This window comes from Danio rerio, chromosome 10, assembly GCF_052040795.2.
Source record: "Danio rerio strain M-AB ecotype USA chromosome 10, GRCz13ab, whole genome shotgun sequence".
Classification (NCBI taxonomy): domain Eukaryota; kingdom Metazoa; phylum Chordata; class Actinopteri; order Cypriniformes; family Danionidae; genus Danio; species Danio rerio.
This window is the reverse complement of record NC_141030.1, coordinates 21,225,353-21,244,888: the sequence shown is the minus strand read 5'-3', so window position 1 is coordinate 21,244,888 and position 19,536 is coordinate 21,225,353. Positions and strand designations below refer to the sequence as shown.

Below are 19,536 nucleotides of genomic sequence, written 5' to 3'. Positions count from 1 at the left end.
TATTCTGTGTAATATTCAAGTCCGAAGATGTATTGATTTTTGGCTTTGACTGAAATTATGGTCATTTTTTTGCAAAAGAATTTCTGAAATAAATGCTGGTTTGTAATATACCAAGAATAAAAATAATACTATATTTATAATACTTTAAATGATATTTTGTGACAAATTATTATAGTTATAGTTATGTTGACTCATGCGGCGGTCATACTAGAGTTTAAGAAATTCTGTTGTACTGCACTGCTAAAAGAGGTGGGATTTAACAAGATAATTAGAGGTTAAAAAAGCAAGTGATCACGCATAATGTTAAGAAATAGTGAGCGATTCCTACTGAAAAATCCATCTTAAACCAGCCTAGGCTGGTTGGCTGGTTTTAGCTGGTCAACCAGCCTGGTTTTAGTGGGGTTTTGGCCATTTCTCGGCTGGTTTCCAGCCATTTCCAGCCTGGTTTTAGCTGGTCAGGCTGGGAGAAGACCAGCTAAAACCAGCTTGACCAGCTAAAACCAGGCTGGTCAAGCTGGTTTTTGTTGGATTTAGCTGGTCATTTTCCAGCCTGACCAGCTAAGACCAGACTGGAAATGGCTGAAAACCAGCCTGCAAATGGCCAAAACCCCTCTAAAACCAGACTGTTTAACCAGCTAAAACCAGCCAACCAGCCAACCAGCCTAGGCTGGTTTAAGCTGGATTTTCCATTAGGGATTGGTCCATATTTTACATTGCTGTCTAGAGAGATCATGTTTTGTTCTTAATTTTGGTCTCACAGTCACTAGAAGCGATTTTGCAGGTTAGAGGCGAACTGCAAAACACGGCGAACTGCAAAATTTGTCGCATGAGCTTACATTTCCGGTCTGCTTCATTCACTTGCGTTTGAATGGAAGTCTGTGGGAGGAAAAGTGCAGTGTGACCACAGCTTTAGGCTTTTTTTGTGTGAATTTACAAATGTATATTTGTTGTGGTTTGTATGTACTTACATTTTTATATTTACTTATATTTTAAACTTTGATTGTTCAATTTAAAGGTTTTTTTTTTTAAGTTTGAGGTTCTATTTTTAAAGTCTGCAATTGAAATGGCCAGTGTTATTTCACTAGCACACATTGTTAGTCTTAAAGTGATGAAGTAGTGCATTCACACTGAAAACTGTAAAAAGAATAAGTAGAATGCGAAAGCAAACTTCTCGAGAGTAACCTGAATGTGGTTATACTCATGGCAGGAATTTGGTAGTTTGGTCATTTATTTCACTAATTTGGCAACCGTCAATGCTTAGTAAAAAACATTAGTGTTCCATTTAGGATGACACTCAATTTATATAGTATGTTGTTGAGTGTGTAGGTGCATAAGTACAGAGTGAATAAGTGCCATTTGAGACGCATCTTCTGAAATGGCAGTCCTTTGTTGATGTCAGCTTGATGCCTTGGGCAAAACATGCTAAGCCACGCCCCTCAAACCATTAGTTTGCTGCAAGTGAAAGATGAGAGGAGAAGCACAAAAATAAAACCCGCCTCCAACTCAATATTCTGTTTCAGTTAGAAACATATCATCTTACTGAAGTAAAATGCAGCAATTTTCTGTTCAAGCAGACTTTAAAGTATCACTTTAGGCACGGGTACTATTAAAATAACCAATTTGCCACTAGCTATGTTTCCATCCACCTATTTTATGCGCATTTTGCAAATGCGCTTAAAAAAAACAGTTGATGGAAACGCCATGATGCGCATAAACTTTGAAAATGCGCATAAAATAACTTATGTGCCTAACTGGGTAGGATAAACTTTTTATTCGATAAGAAAAGATGCGCATAAACTGCGATGGAAACACTTTTACCGCACAAACTCCAGCATGCGCAATTAAAAAAGGTCATGTGATTTTGTTGAAAGAGATCATGTGATGCTTAAAATGTGTGTGCTTCATTCGCACAACTTTTATGCGATAATCGAGTTTTGCGAATGAAGTTTATTCGCATTTTTGGATGGAAACATAGCTACTGACATCATCATAACACAAATGATACTCAAACCAAGCTCCAATGCAACGCATTGAAAATTATTTCCTTGAATCTTCAAAATGGTTGTGAATGCATTCATGGGTGTTCATTTTGCTTTGTCTGTATATTTTATTTACTCTCAAAGTACTGGTAGGCATTGACCTGCATTTTATGAAAAACCAAGGACCACAGTTTCAGCTACAAATTCCTCTTGAATGTCTACTGAAGAAAAAACATCTCTGAGCTCTGAGCTGAACGTTATTAAAGTAACCGCCGATCTTCATTTTTGTCTGAACTATACCTTAAAGCTCTTGGAGGCTGATCTGTGCAGACACGTCCATTAAGACTAGACATTCAGCAGCCGGTGATCCACATGACCAGCATCGCCTTGGCCAAAATGTGCAGAATTAGCGGTCATCCAAGTGGGAAATGAAGAGGTGGTGGTGGGGTGTCTGAAGGGGAAGGGTGGGAAATGCGGAGACAAATGTTGTTTCAGGAGCAGCTCGGATTCCATGAGCCCAAAGATGTTTACAGCCACGTGAAAGAGATTAGAGGAAATGAAAGAGTTCAGGATTGGTCATCTTTTGACTCATGGAAGCAAAGTATTGTTTTTAATCAGTGGCTGTCTGATTAAATGTCCCAAATAATCACATTCATGCAACAATGGAAAGAAAACACCCTCGGTTTGTTAATAAATGAAATTCATTAGGTAAAACAGTCACGTGTAGGTTGTTGTTGTTGTTTTTTTCAGTTTGTGTCAGTGATGATGTTTTGATGGTGCGAGTAAGAAAAGACTGAAATGCTAACTGACTGAATTTCATAAAACTGTCCCGTCAATTTTTTTCCCCAAACATAAATAAAAATTGTATTAGAATATTTAATAAATAATAATAATAATACTTTAGCTTTTTTTTTATTTAAGACCATTAAGATGTTGCATTATGCACATTTTTTTCATACACATTATATCACCATACTTGGCTCTTTATATCTTTTTACTCATTTCAAAATAAAAGTTGCACTTTTTTATTAAAATCAAGGTTGTACAACAACTACTGTCACGATACATAAATACAATTGAAATTATACAATTAAAATATAATAATGACAATAATATACTTAACAACAGTTAATAGTTTTATTGAAATTAATATGCACTCAAAAAATGATGTTTGCTATTTGTTCAAACTACTTATTTAAAAGGAGCTCAAACAAAACAATGGGCTCTATGCACAGCTGGAGTTTTAAAGCTTAATGTGAGTATTTTCAATTTCATTAGGTTGTTTTTACAGCATTGATGTTGTAAAGTAATTACTATGCATTCAGTTAAAAAGACTTATGCATTCATTTAGTTGTTCAAGCGTAAACAAGCTGAAAGACCGTTGTAACCACTAACACTGTCAGTAGTAACAGGCTAGCACAGAAATTTCTTTGAAAACACTGGGGTAAATCAAGCTGTCATATTTTAAAGAAAGGGCAGGGGGAAACAGAATTTAATGCAGTGCTTCTTGTCCAATCTGAGAACAACTTTATATCGTATATCTAACAGGCAGTGAAGATTGCTGATTTTTAAAGAGTCAGATCTTAAACGTGTAATGGAAAGACCTGGCTGAAAATTAAAAAGGCCGTGTGCATGTAGCCCATCCTTTTTTGGTTGGGCGTGGACAACTTAATTTTATGTTCAATCAACTTAAATTTGTAAAAACTAATGACTTAATTCCTTCAGGTTGTACAAACACCACTCGATTTTGTGGGACCCAGCATTTTCTACAGTGTGTATATATTTGCTTAACAATAATATTAATAACAATAATAATAATACTATATTAATATCATATTTAACATGTAACATTGTTAGAAATTAAATTAATATAAAAAGTATTCTTACAATTATTTATTAATTAATTAATTTATTTATTTATTTATTATTGTTATTATTAATCGAAGTGAGTCTAGTGTTGTTGGCATTATAGTGATTAGAATTGGGTAAAATGTGCTTAAATGTCTTGATAATAGTATCACTCTAAAAAAATATATGGTCCTAAAACAAAATCTGATTTCTTTCAATTGATTCTGGGGTTCAAGAGACGTTTTATGAGATTCAGCTTATTAACAGTTGCGCTACTGCGGTAAAAAGTTTATTTAATGTGCAGGATTATCTCTACCACTCTTGTTGAGGTAAAAAAAAAATTAAAGAAATGTGTATGAGACAAATAAATGTTTGTTACACTTTTAAAAATGTTAGTCTTTCTTAAATGAATGAATTTCACTTATCAAATGAGGGTTTGTACATTTGTTTCTGCTCAGGTCATTAGAAATACAAGCTCTCATTTGCATGCACACAACAGATCTGTATCTAAAGGTGAGGCGAAGACTTACTTTCGAGCTCTATTGCATTGTGTTGACACAAACAGGAAAAAAAGGAAACATAAAATAGACAAATGAATTATCACAACAGTTAAAATGTGGCATGATTATTCTGTTCAGTTCTCCCTGCAGCCTCCATCGACACACACAGTCATCAGGTGAACTAAAGTCCTTCCACACAACATCCACAATCGTTCATGCTATTTGCTTTTTGTTTGCATCATTACTGTAGCTCCAATCTTGGATGCAAGATTAAAAACAAAAATGACAATTTCCTTCTGCTCTGCAATTTGTATCACAAACCTTACCAAATCATAACTTCCTCATACAATAGCTACCTTCGTCAGCATGGCATAACTACTAAAATACAATAATTGTTTCTAGACCTCAAGTTATCATTAGTAGGATAAATCAACATTTATTGGCCAATGTATCCGTATCTGCCAAAATTTACAAATCAGTACATCTCTAGCCGTCATTTGCGAACCCTCATAGGTTGACAAGTTACTGCCAACTTACATGTACGCCAATCTAACAGCACAGTCAATTTAATTTCACATAAATATCTTTGTATTCTTTCTTGTGATAATTGTACAATTGTCTAATAATCTAACCTCTACACAACATCTCTTATCCGCATAGGCATCCATTGTCGCTGTAACTTGCACATGTTTCAAACGAGATCTATTGCTCTCCAAAGGGCACTTTTTTGAAGTGAAAACAATCATTGCCCTCATACTGAAGTGTTGGTCCAATCAAACATACTCAAATCTTTGAAGGGCCCTTAGGAATGAAGGATTTCAAAGGGTCGACCCGATGGACACTTTGGGCCCCCATGATCCTTTAAGCAAGGAAGTTGTTTGGTGTCACACACACCACATTTTATTAATCCCTATGCCCTGATCCCTTCAAAGAGGTCCCTTCTAAACTCTTCTAAGGGAGATCCCTGAACTGCAGCTCTGCACACTCTTTTGCCAGAGAAATGGTCGTGCCCAACTGAGCCTGGTTTCTGACCAATGTTTTTTCCTTCACTTTTGTCAATTGGTGAAGTTTGTTCTTCAGCACTGTCGCCAATGGTTTGGGGCTTGTGGAGCTGCGCATTGATGGATTTGCTCTTCAGTGTGTGGACTTTCAGCAGTGAAAATTCATCCACACTGAACTAAACTGAACTTAAACTCTGAAAACTGGACTGACAGAGTTTCAATTTACTAGAACTTCTTTGTTAAGCTGCTTTGACACAATCTACATTGTAAAAGCGCTATACAAATAAAGATGAGTTGAATAGGATTGAGTAAGGGTGTATGGTAGAGTTCTTCAACCCTGTTCCTGGAGATCTACCTTCCTGCTTTCCTTCCGGAGTGCAGCTCCAACCCCGATCAAACACACCTGTCTATAATTATTGATTGCTCCTTCAGAGAGTAATTGGTTGGTTCAGGTGTGTTTGATCAGGGTTGGAGCTGAACTTTGCAGGTAGTGAGTTCTTCAGGAACCAGGTTAAGGGCTTCTGGATTAGGGCATAGGGATGAGCCTTTCCAAATGGAACACAGTGCCAGTCTGTTCTATTTGTGCAGTTTATCTTTGACTAATTTGTGAATTGATGAACGGTTGCCATGTAAAGGATAAACTAAGTTCTGCATAAAATGTTAATGTACATTTGCGGTCTGCACATACATGCAGTTACCAAAATCTGTTGGTGCCTGCGTAGTACACACATTCTCTTCAATGATGAAATTCAAGTCAAACGCACTTTATGCTGACCCTTGTGTATGTTTAAATGACAAAATTTCATTTTCAACTTGATGAAAACAAAATGATGAATGTATTACATCCAAATTCCATTTACATTCATACTACAAAGACCATACGTTTTTATAAGAGTTGTGAATCAAAATCAAATTCAAACGCACAGATGCACCTTGAACAATTGGAGTACAGAGAGCCGCAACCATGTCGCTTCTATTACGAGCGCACTTCATTTAAAATAACAATCTTGAGTATGCAAACGACACAGCATATGAACATATAGACCTCTAAAGTTTTATACTGTACTTGTGCTCAGAATAATTGAGTACACCCTATTATGAAAATTAATATTTTATTCATTTCTCAGTGAATATAGGCAATGTATTTTGGTGCACTTGGATTTATTAAACATATTTATTCATTCATTCATTTTCTTGTCAGCTTAGTCCCTTTATTAATCCGAGGTAGCGGAATGCGGAATGAACCTTCAACTTATCCAGCAAGTTTTTACGCAGCGGATGCCCTTCCAGCCGCAACCCATCTCTGGGAAACATCCACACAAACATTCACACACACACAATATTTTAAAAAGAGAAATATAATACGATTAAATTCAAGCTAAATATTCCAAAAACTAAAACCTACAAAAATTCATCTCAATTTTTCATTTTTTTCTTTTTAATTTTTCCTCTTTTTTACATTTTATATTGAAATTTTTTTTTATTAAAAATTTAAATTTGGGTGTACTAGTGTTTGGACTGTTATCGTAAGTTATTTTGTTAGATAAGCTCCAGATTTGGCTTCAGTACTAACTAATCTAATGTATATGCACAAATGTATTTTTTTCTATTAAAAATATGAATTTAAAAGAGAGATTTGTGAGGGGTCTACTCATATATGCTGAGCATACATATGCAAACATATTAACATCACTGATAACTGTTACCTGATCAATGATCAGTTAGTTGAATGGAATTTTTTTTTATTGCTGTCCTTTTTTTTATTGTTAAATCTGTTATTTATAAAAAGCAAAGTAGCTAAATTTAGTTCTCAGCGAGTTGGATAGTGTCTGGATGTTTTCTAACAGCATACCAGTGCTCAATTATTCCCATCTCTCCATGTACCCCTGAGCAAAGTACAAGAAACATAGTCACTATGAGCATATTAGAGAAATTAGAGTTCACCCAAAACGGAAAATTCTGCCATCATTTACTCACTCTTTACTTGTTCCAAACCTGTTTGGTTTTCTTTCTTCTTTTGAACACAAATGTTATGTCAAAGAAAGCTGAAAACCTGTAATCATTGACTGCCATAGTATTGGAAGTTGATGGTAACAGGTTTTAAGCTTTCTTCAAAATATCTACGTTTGTGTACAGCAGAAATAAGAAACTCGTAAAGGTTTGGAAGCACTTGAGCTTGTGATTTACAGTTAATCTTTGGGTGAACTATCTCTTTAATGCAGTGATCAACTTGAACCCCTTGTGAAATCAGCATGTGTAAATCTTTCTCCCTCAATCAATATTCATGCTCCCATTGATTGCTACTGAAATGATGCAACTCCACCCCAAACACATGTCATTGGTTGAGGTGGAAGATAACACAATGCACTACAAATGTTTGCACTTTTTAGACTCTTAAACTTCATTGTAACCATAAAGACAATGAGTACTATTCACATAAAAACAACAACTTATCACTGGAATGCATCAGATTGTGTCTCCTTCTGACCTTCATTAACGCGCCAGATGCGCCGTGTGACAGTCTTGTGCTGCTCGTTTAGCTAACGACACTCTGGCCCAAGTGTGCTGATCCTACAGACCCCTCTGATGATTAAAGCAGGGGGGTTTGTGGCACAGCAGGTGGTGCATGGGATGCCGCACACAGGCTTGAGTTACAGCTGGCACCACCCACACCTCCACCCACCCCTCTCCTCATGTGCACAAGACGTTCTCTACCCCGTCCCGAGAGCAAACATTCGCAACCTTCATCAGGAAGTGCCATCATCATCACCCTGTCAACAGTGCGTTTCCTTATCGCAGTCCGGCACCTGTGCCACCAAAGGACAAAAAGACCTCCAAAAACAAGTTGTGTTCCTTATTTTCTGTGCTCTCGGCATGTGTGGGACATCTAAAACGTACCTTGGCCTGAAGATGGCCTAAAGATAATTTCAGCCCAGCTATCCTAGAACTAATGCATGATAAGAACAGCCTCGATCGGTGGAAATCGATCCTAGTCGTCCTCATTATGCAAAACACCATGAATCCTGTGTTAAAGGACACACGCCGGAGCCATTAGTGAAGACGGAGCCAACTGGGAAGTTTCAGATTTGGCCTGCGACGGCAGTTTCCTCTCTTTATGGGTTTGGAGCAAAGCCAGGCACTTTTAAAACATAAAGGACATCGAACAGAAAACTGGAAAAGTGAATTAAAGTAGATGAAAGAAAACCACAACGGATTTTTAAGATGGAGGAGCACACACACATACACAATCACGCACCTGACCGGCCGTATTGATTCTCGCATATAGTCTAAATGAAGGCATGCGAACACATATACAACCATAAACACACATGAGCACACACTAATGGCTTTACACAGAGCCGAGAGCGATTTGACCATTAATCTGTGGTGTCATGTGAGAGCGCTAGCCTGTGGTTTATGTGCCCTGACTGAACATTAGCCGCTCGCCTGTATTCCCAACATCAATGCTCCAAGCAATCTCAGACTGTTTTCTTTCAGCTATGCGCCTATATAAAGAGCCGGAACATTGTGCGATGTTACCCTCAGCGTTATTATTTGTGATGTATCAAACAAAACCGCAGCCCGACGGCATCTGATTCCATGTTGTAGCAGCAGACTAACTGTGAATACACTGCTTCTATCTGTAGAGTTACTGGTGCTTCTTTGCTGATTCTGTGTGTCAGACGGGGGTTCTGTATGTTGTTAGGACGTTTTATGTGGGTGGTTATGTGGTTTTTAGAGCATACAGCATACCTTGCAGTTTTGGATAGATTCTGGCTCATTGGTAAGGATTGGTAAGTGTTTTTTTTTAGTGGCTTCTAGGTTGTTTTGTGTGGCTGCTTTGGTTGGTGGTAGGTTGTTACAGCATTCGAAGGGTTTCTCATACATTCTTTGTTGGTGCAAGATGGTCTTGTTTGGTGTATTAAGGCCCATTCACACCAAGTGCAATAACTACAAAGATAACGATAAAGATGGAGTTTTAAAAATCATTCTAAATGTAAAACAACAGCAACAATACCATTGGGATCTCTTTCAGAATAATTTTTTTTCCAGCTTAATAGACCCTTTTCACATTTCTGTGTTTTTTAGTAGCGGAAAACGTCAAAGCTGGGAAAACTTAGAGCGCAGTGAATGGGAGAGAACAACAAATAATTTTTTTACAATCCCATTTGTTGAAATAATAAAAGAAAAACTTCACGATGGTGTTACCAAGACTTTCAGAAAAAGGAAAGAAATTGTATGAGACTAATGACGGCAGTCAGAGGAGAGAATAACGTCAAATTTACTCTCAGTCCCATAGACGCTGCATTAGAAACACCTTAAATAAGCAATAATTCGTTTTTTGTAATTTGACGCAAAGATGATATAATACATTCATAAATGCAAATAAATGGTAATACGATTAAAAAAAATTATAATATTAAAATCTTGTAAGGATTTAAGATTGTGATGACCATAAAATGTGTCATAACAGGCTTGTGAAAAGGATAAATCAATGACAGCCAGTCGGACACCATTGAAATATTAAGGGCTCACTATATTTAAATCTACAGGCGACAGTGTAAAATAGCACTGCTTGATGTTAAGCGCCCTTTTTAAAAATTATTTAAATTTAATAGTACCTAGAAAACAATTGATTATACCATGGCAAAGAATGATAAACATACATGGAAGTTCAAAATAGTTGATTTTACTTCACTACTTTACATTACATTACATCTAGTGACTTTGATTGCTAAATATTTTTTTAGTTATTCAGATGTGCTAGTAGCACACTAAGACATCTGCTTGTTACAAGGGAGCAATGCTGAATAAAAAGCATAGCCTAAAAATAATTAGATAAAGTTTTTTATTGTTATATTTGCAGTTTTGTGCTTGGTGTGAATAGGCCTTTAGGGTATACTTTGTGGTTTCTAATGATTGCTACGGTCTACCTGTTCTTTTTTCTTTTTGATTAGGGGATTCTGCACCAGAGGAACTTTTTAACAGTTCCAAGAACTATTGGCGGAAGTTTTAGCTTTTTGGTGTATTTGCACGGCAGGGCCCAGAAACGATTTTAGTTCTAGGAACACCATCTAGGGGAACACTTTTAAATTCTGTTTCTGAGCAGGATATAATCCAGCACAATAGGAAGTACAGTAGAGCAATTGTACACTAATTAGGCTAGGAATGCATGCCATACCATAGACCACAGGTGTCAAACTCCGTTCCAAAAGGGCCGTAGCTCTGCACAGTTTAGTTCCAACCCTAATTAAACACACCTGATCAAACTAATTGGGTCCTTCAGGCTTGTTTGAAACCTACAGGTAAGTGTGTTGGAGCAGGGTTGGAACTAAACTGTGCAGGGCTTCGGCCCTCCAGGGATTGAGTTTGACACCCCTGCCATAGACTATAGACTAAAAAATACACAAGACATGTCCCTCGTATTGTTTAGAATGGAAAAAAATGTAACGGTCAATATGGCGAATAAATCCCCGCCTACTAGTACAGGAGCCAATCATTGATTGCTATAGACTGACGTTTCTCTGAGGGAGAAACTCAGACTAGACGTGTTTGTTGGTCAACAAACGCGCATTAATTTCAGCGAATTCTTGGTTCACAGACATATGACATAGATCAAAATAAAGCTTGGAATCTGTGCTTTTAAATTAACTAAGTGTACTTGAAAACAAAGTTTTTTTTGGTTTTGAAATGTGTCTTGTCAAACACACATCACATGACAGCAACTAAACAAATGCCCACAAACTTGTAAACAGAGTCGCTCCCATTTCTGTAGGAGATTCGCCATCAAGACTAAGTTGTGGATTACTTCAGAGCACCAGCACGATCAGACGATCATTATCCAGAGGATGATAATATGTAGAATGGCCAGAAACATGGTTGGTGTCGTGATCTTGCTCCTTTCGGGTGCAATTGCACATTTGCTCGAGTTTGTTTGATTTGGACATTTGGAAACTAAACTTATGAGACAGTTGTTGTTTTAAGCTCATTGGTGGTTCCAAATATGTAATGTAATCATAAGTTTGGCAAACAGTTTTGAAGAATTTGATGTTTCCACATTCAGACAGAATGTCCAAGCATTTAAGGGACTTTGGCCATACCAAACACCCGCATAGTATATTAAAGTGTTATAAGACTTAAACATTCAGAAAGCTACATGTCTACATCCCTGACTTGTTGCTAAGGCATTTTTTCGGGTTGCTAGATGTTCTTAGGTGGTTGCTAGGACACAGTAGGTGATTGCTATTGAATTCTGGGGGGTTGGTGAGGTGTTCTCAACATTTGCTGTAGAAGTGTAAGGTAGGATATGGCCATAAATGCGTAACGGAGATAACACTTTCATCTACTCATACATATAAGTGTGTCTGCCATATTGGAACAGGCAACATGTTGTCACCAAGATGTCACAACATTGCACATTCTCCGCTTATAAACACCCACTGAGATCTAAATTCATAGAGAGAATATGGATAGCCTTACACAGATGAGAACGTGTGTTTTTTATATGCTAGGGTCTTCTGCACGGTTGGCACAACATTAAAGTGGCTCATAAATGGATTTTCTAAGCAAAACCCACTCATGAGTGATAAATTCAGAACAAACGAACGGAACGAGAAACTAAACATCAGATATGTTTTCCACATTGTTTGTGCAAATGTATATCAATGTTTACCCTTTTGCAGTTTAGCTAATTATGCCGAAAGAACATCTTTCAATAATGAGTATTTGTCTGGTGTTTGAGCATGGTTGATTCAGCTAATTATAGAAGACCAGTGCAAGACTAAACAAACAGGCGCAACTCAATACTCTCATCTAAATGCGTGCAACGTTTCCACCATACAGGCAAATAAATCTTATCGCTGAAAAAATGATTGAATGTTTACTTTACAGCTAGCATTAAACTGGACACGACGTTCACGTCAGAGCGGATGAAAAGTGGGACAGCGTGATGAATAAAGTTTAAATGAGTAGAGAAAAGAGAGAAAGGAAGAGAGAGTCTGACAGAAGCCTAAAATGAAAGGCGGTGAAACTCGTCCCTTGACACCTTCATGAATAGTGAAACAGGAGTAAAGGACGATAGGATGTGCTCTCCACATCCGTCATGGTTTCCAGTTGCTTTAGAGATGCTCCTTATTCAATATTAGCTTACACGGCCCACAATTACAACGCTAGCTCTGGACTTCAAAGTCATTTCGCTGCTTTGATACTGTTGCTTTGAGATATACACACTACTTGAATTCGACTCAATTCAATTACAGGATTTCCTCAGGTCTCGTTGAACAGTGTCTTATGATCATTTCAACCTTTTCACAGGAGCTTTTTTCAATTATGATATGCTTTTGGAAACATTTTCGACAATTAAGACATTTGTTACACTTGCTGCAGCTTTTCTGCATGCATATTAAAAGCAGTGGTTGATAACTGATCAGCTTATGTTCATAATGAGTATGTTTAGATGGATACCGATAATCTGATTTTAATACGATTAAGACAATACTCTGATTAAGAGTCTACCACAGGGCTATTCAATTAGCTTGTCACGGAGGCCAGGTTATGAAAAGCACCCCAAAAGAGGGGCTGGAGAGATAAGACTTAAAATATGAGTGATGACACGAACACAATAAGAGCCCATATGGTGTATTTTTGCTCTTTAAGACACACGTATAGTTTTTTTTCTACATTAAAATGTGAATATATTGTATTTTGACTCTAAATAATATCAGTGTGTTGTACAATAGGCTATATTTTACAAACATAAGCAAATGTTGTATTTCAGAGCACAGCAAAAGCAGTGCATTGCTTAAGTAGGCTTCTTCTACATTCAGACACATTCATTTGTTATGTTTTGAACTGCATAACAATAATGGATGCAACAATTATAGATTTTGGTTGTACGTTTATATACGTGATCACGTCTAATGTAAATTTAAGCTTTATATTAGGTAAGTATTTAAATGAACTGTTGTTATTATTTGTGTTCCTACATTCATAATTAATTTAATAATTTGTAATAATTCATCTAACATATATTTAATTTACATTGCACTGAAAGCCACGCACAACTCTCACCGCTACATCATGAAATGTTTTCTACTCTGTGTGTCTTGAAGACACGAGGGCTTTGCTCCGCTTGCGCACACATATTGGCATATATTCTTACACTGGAAAATACGAACTTGTGCGTAAAAAGATGCAATATGTGAATGGCCCGCTGCTATAGTTAATCCAGTGTGCGTGCGTATTAGCCTTGGTGTATGAGCTCGGAACTTTAAACTAGCGCACAGGTGGCATAACTTTGTTTAGTTGCAGCAGTTTCGTTCCGTGCAACAGAAATGCGGCGTTGAGAATCCTTTAAGCTTAAATATCCAATTGTTTTTGGCTGCTCGCACTACTCGCATTAATGTCAGGTGACTCACGCTCTGCACAGCCTTCAACTGCATCTCGTGCTGTATTGAACAGAGGTATGTCACTTCATAACTACAGCAGCCATTTTTAGAATTAAGTAAATTTATTTTTGATGTCTTGGTCACACTATTTTGAGGACCGGGACAAATTGCCACATGGGCCGCCAATTGAATAGCCCTGGGGTGCGTTACCCAAACAACGATGTAACTCGCAGCTGAACTATCATAGTACAGTGCATCGTTTGGGAAAAGAACTATGTAGTGACGAGTGTTTCCCAAAACCCGTAGTTTCTCTGTCGCAGATCCATCGCTTGAACCACGTTAGCTGAAACGTGAAACGCAGTTTACGAATGTTCGTTGGAGCGAAGGATTTGGGAAACAGCAAATCAACAAACTATATTTGTAACAACGGAACTTGCGACCTTAGATGGCTAACGATGGTTTTGGGAAACGCACCCCTGGTCTACCATGTAAACAGGGATTTTTGATTAATCAGACTAAGGTCGTAATCGAACTAAACAGAAATCAGATTAAGACATGTGGAGAATGCTGGTTTTAGTCACATTAATTGCAGTACAGACATGTAAACACCTTAATCAAACTATTAACATTGTGAGGGATTTTTGGCGCATTTTGCAACAGGATATTCCATACACACACAGCTGTTTGACACTATTCTCTGCACCTACAGAGTCAGTGAAGGACCACAGACACACACATCGTAAAATGCAGAGTTTTTTTTCTCCCATAAGGCGTGTGCTATCAAATTCCATTAAAACAACATTCTTTCAGCAGTTCCTACTCGCATCAAATATCTTGTTTGTCACAGGGGGCATGCATGAAATGTTACTGATTGAAAGTGAAAGTGCCAAACTGCAGTTAAAGTCGACAAATTAAAAACAAAACACCCAAAATTACATGAAACTTCAGAAGAAAATGTGGATAGTGTGGTAACACAATGATGGTAAACGAATTATGTGCTACAACATGTAAAACAGGATCATGAAAGGAACATCCAAAAAGCAACTCATGTAAACATCTTAATCATATTATTGTCTGATTTCATATTTTGTGTATATTAAAATGCTAAAAGCTAATATCAGTCCCAACATTTTGATATACTAATGTACGGTATTAGATATTTATGTTTCATTAGATATTTATCTGCTAAAGATTACATTTAATAGTGATAAAAAAAAACATTTATTTGTTTTTATTTAAGATTAACTTTTAATCAAGAGCATTTTTACTAACGTTTCCAATAATTGCAGATTATTTTTATAAACTTAAAATATTGGGTTCAGTAGCACATTTAAATATACTTTTGTTCATCAAAGATGCATTATTTTTTTTAAAGGTGACAGTAAAGACATTTATATTGCACTATGCATTTATATGTATCAGATGCTGTGTTTGAACTGATGTTTCAACATCAGAGAATACAAAAATATATATAAAGGCTTTCAGAAAAATATTAAGCTGAACAACCGTTTTCTACATTGACAATAATAAGAAATGTTTAATCAAATCAGCACATTAAAATTATTACCAAAGATCTTTGTGAAACTTAAGTCTGGTGTAGCTAAAAAAATGTAATTACGACAACCCAGCATTTTTACAGAGTAATGATCACATAAATAATATTCCTGCGTTTGTACTATTTTTAACCAAATACTTCCGGCAATGGTGCATATTAGACCAGAATTAGTTTCCAATATTATAATATTATTCAATTTACAAACAACCCCAAACAGAACTGATGCAATTACACAATTTGACTCATTATTTTGATACACCACTGTGCTCTACATACATCAAAGCTATTTTTAGACTTTTACCACATCTCCTATTCCCATAAAAAGATCTAAGAACAGTAAAAGGCATTTAATCTCCATGTAAATGATAAACATCAGTTCAAACTGATGAAAAAGTCAATTTGATGGAAGCTCATAACACAAGCTGTTTCTTGTAACATTTCACTATTGTTTTGTCTGTGGTAAAGGCTCGTGGTAAAGTGCTTTATAACCCAATATTAAAGGGCTTCAGCTTCAAGCCAATATCTCTGAGAGTGGCTGAAAATAAAACATCAGGAAGAAACTACAAACCCGGAGGGCTCCAGCAGAAATGAGGTGGGTTTATAACCATTTTGCCTTCTGGGTATCCCAAATAATCAGTCACTGGATGAGAGTGACATTTACAGGGCACTTACGTCCTTTTTTAGATGGCCCATAAATACCAAGAGTGAGACTGATGGGGAAAAAGGAAGTGTCCTCACTAGCGCCTTTCTGAGGGCTGAATAAACTCTAAAATGGAAGAACAGAGCGTAAGCACAACAAGCCATACTAAATAACCAGCACTAATGGATTCACCCCTTCAAACATAACAAAGCTGAACATCATCATCAGCGGCTCCTACCCTGGGCTACAGGTGTCAAACAATTCAGAGCTCAAACCAGGTAACTCTCACTGAAAAAAAACAGACATACACACACATAAATGAGCGAGAATTGGCATCCTCACGACTCTTCAGAGATCTGACTTACTGGTGAATGGCTTGAAGGAACTTGCGCTGATGTTTCCTGACTTTGGCGTGGTCCATCTTTCTCACCAGCTTGGTGTTTTTATAAATGAGCCACGTCTCCCTGAGAACATTAGCAGCTGTGTTTTTCACCTGTAGGAGAGTTAGCATTAACATTTAGCAATCCCTTCTGCTTCTTATCCTGATTTTTAAACAGGGCTAACTTGCTTTGGATTATAAGGTTTAGGATAGCCTTAGGATAGGCTTCCCGAGTTTGAGGGCCGACACAGGGACCTGTCCCAATCCCATGCCACTCTCTCTTCCACTTCGCTTCCTGTCCATATATACGTATATATACTAAGTCTTGTCGCCTATCCATGTTTTAAGAACAACAAATAATAACTTGATTATTATTATACTGTTTTTAACCAAATACTTCCGGCAATCATGCACATTGGAGACCAGAATTAGTTTCCAATATTATAAAATTATTCATTTTGCAACCAACCCCAAACGGAACTGATGCATTTACACAATTTTGACTTATTATTTTAATACACCACTGTGCTCTACATACATAAAAGCCCTTTTGAGACATTTACCACATCTCCTTATTCCGATAAAAAGATCTAAGAACAGTAAAAGGCATTTAAGCTCCATGTAAATGATAAACATCAGTTCAAACTAATGAAAAAATCAATTTCAGAAGTGGCTGATATGAAAGGCTAAGGCCTCTAAATTATGCTTATTTTACCAAAATAAGATATGATCATGCATTGATTTTTAATTATTTAATTAGGACAGTAGGCTCTGACTTTGCTTAGACAAAAGTCTTGTCACTAAACAGAAATAATGTACAGTATAAAATATAAAGTCTTGGTGCAGTGGAAAAAGAATTAATATTGTGTGTGACTCCCGTGAGCTTGGAGGACTGCATCCATAAATCTCTGCAATGACTCAAGTAACTTAATAAAGTCATCTGGAGTGGCAAAGAAAGTGTTCCTGCAGGACTCCCAGAGTTCATCAAAATTCTTTTGATTCATCTACAATGCCTCCTCCTTCATCTTATCTCAATAATGTTCATATCTTGTGACTGTGCTGGCCAATCCTGGAACACCTTGACCTTCTTTGCTTTCAGGAACTTTGAAGTATGAGAAGATGTGCTGTCCTGCTGAGGTTTCCAATGCAATGGGCAGCACAAATGTCTTGATACCTCAGGCTGTTGATGTTGCCATTCACTCTGCAGAGCTCTTGCACATACTCATACTGAATGTAACCCCAAACCATAATTTTTCCATCACTAAACTTAACTGATTTCTGTGTGAATCTTGGGTCCACGCGGGTTCCAGGTCTTCTGCAGTGTTTGTGATGATTGGGATGCAGTTCAACATGATTTATAGGACAAATCCACCTTCTGCCACTTTTCCATATGATCAACGAGAAGTGAAGTTATTATTTGTTGCTCTTACAACTGGGATTGACGACAAGACTTTTGTTGGGTAGTGTATCTTGTTATATCATAATAAAATACAAAAAATATAAAGAATAATAATAATATGCCCTAAATGAAAGTATTAATAAAAGTAAAAAGACTACTTATTTAATGACACTATCTTATGGTTTTCACAAAAGTTTAAAGCTGGCCAACACTGATGTAATAATAAATAATAATAATAAATGCTTCTACCAGATGATCAAACTTATTTCTGAAGCCTTACACTAGACTAGGACTAGAGTAATGATGCTAAACATTCAGCTTTGCATTAAAGGAATACAATACATTTTATAATATATTCAAATAGAAAATTTGTCATTTAAAATTGTGCAGAATTTTTAAAAAATCTATTTTTACAATGCAATTTTAACATAATTATTGTATTTTTCATCAAATAAATGCACCCATGACTAGCAGAAGAAACATCTTTCAATTAAATATTTCTTCAGCATTTTTTATTTGATTGTGTCATTTGCAATGCTTCATGGGATTGTACTTCTTTCCCTCATTATCACTATTATTATTTTATTTTTGTATTCAATTTTGTTATTGACCTTGTAGGTGGTTGGTTTGGCTCATTGGCTATAAATCTGTAACTAAGACTATAAATAAAACACTTCCTGTCTAAAAGCCGCTGAAAAAAGTTTGCAGACACTAATGCACTCTATTGCAGGATCATTAGCATTAAACCTCTGTTAGCATAATTAGCTAATGTTTAAGTTTGCTCCAAAGCACAAAACTTTGTTTTACGCTTTGAGTATGTGAAAAAGCTTCACTCACTAGACCAAAAGGCTCATTTCCCGACTAACAGCCTGATCGCTTACATTTTTTTGCCAGACCAGTGTCACAATTGTGAACATCATTGGAAGCTTTAGCTTTTGCGCGTTTTAAATATTCCTGTAAGCAGGGTGTCACATTAATGAATTCACACATGTTGTTTGTATTTAACAGATCCACCTTGTTTTCCCACTTTGCATAAGCTGGATATTATTTCCACAGGTTTGCCAGGATTAAAAACAAACTGTGATACTGCAACACCAGACTATTCAAATTGGGGGATTTCAGACTTACCCTTTTTGTCAGCTGGGTGTCCATCATAAAGTTATGTACATGTTTTTCAGCTTTGGTTAATTCCAGTTTTTTTGCGACCACAGCGACCACCAAAGCAGTGCACCCGGCACCCTGACAAAACAAACACTCGCTATCAGCATTAATTCAGTCCAAGAAACAACAGCAACCATACAATACGATAGGGCTGCACAATATGTAGATTCAGCATTGATATCACAATGTGCGCATCTTCAATAGTCACATCACAAGATGTTGAGTGTGATTTATATTTGAAAAAGAGCTACAGAACACAAGCAATTTGTAGAGTCATGGCTAAGTTTAACCATATTAGAGTGAAGGTTTATTATTTGCATGTGTTTTAAGGCCTTTGACTGAGCATTTCAAGAGAGTTCAGAACACTTGAGAATAAAAAAATTGTGTTGTTTGTTTGTGTAACAAAGATATATTTTATTTAATTATTTTTTTATGATATATAATTTATTTTCTGGGTGAAGCAGTGGCGCAGTAGGTAGTGCTGTCGCCTCAGCAAGAAGGTCGCTGGTTCGAACCTCGGCTCAGTTTGCGTTTCTGTGTGGAGTTTGCATGTTCTCCCTGCGTTCGCATGGGTTTCATCCGGGTGCTCCGGTTTCCCCAGGTAAATTGAGTAGACTAAATTGTCTGTAGTGTATGTGTGTGTTTATGTGTGGATGTTTCCTAGTAATGGGTTGCGGCAGTAAGGGC

General features: G+C 36.8%; 1 protein-coding gene across 8 annotated transcripts in view; it reads right to left on the bottom strand.

The window, feature by feature from the left end:
• Window positions 1-19,536, bottom strand: part of kcnn2 (potassium calcium-activated channel subfamily N member 2) — an 86,646-nt gene that overhangs the window by 20,067 nt on the left and 47,043 nt on the right. For 3 of the 8 annotated variants that reach the window (XM_087270418.1, XM_087270419.1, XM_087270417.1), the window contains exons 5-6: window positions 18,817-18,927; window positions 16,272-16,403 (exon numbers count right to left, since the gene is read on the bottom strand). In XM_087270418.1, coding sequence (XP_087126544.1) covers window positions 16,272-16,403; window positions 18,817-18,927 — 243 coding nt within the window. Of the gene's footprint in view, window positions 1-2,279; window positions 2,431-14,557; window positions 16,199-16,271; window positions 16,404-18,816; window positions 18,928-19,536 lie in introns of those variants that run through there. The other 5 variants (XM_087270414.1, XM_087270412.1, XM_087270416.1 and 2 more) reach the window with 4 other exon arrangements.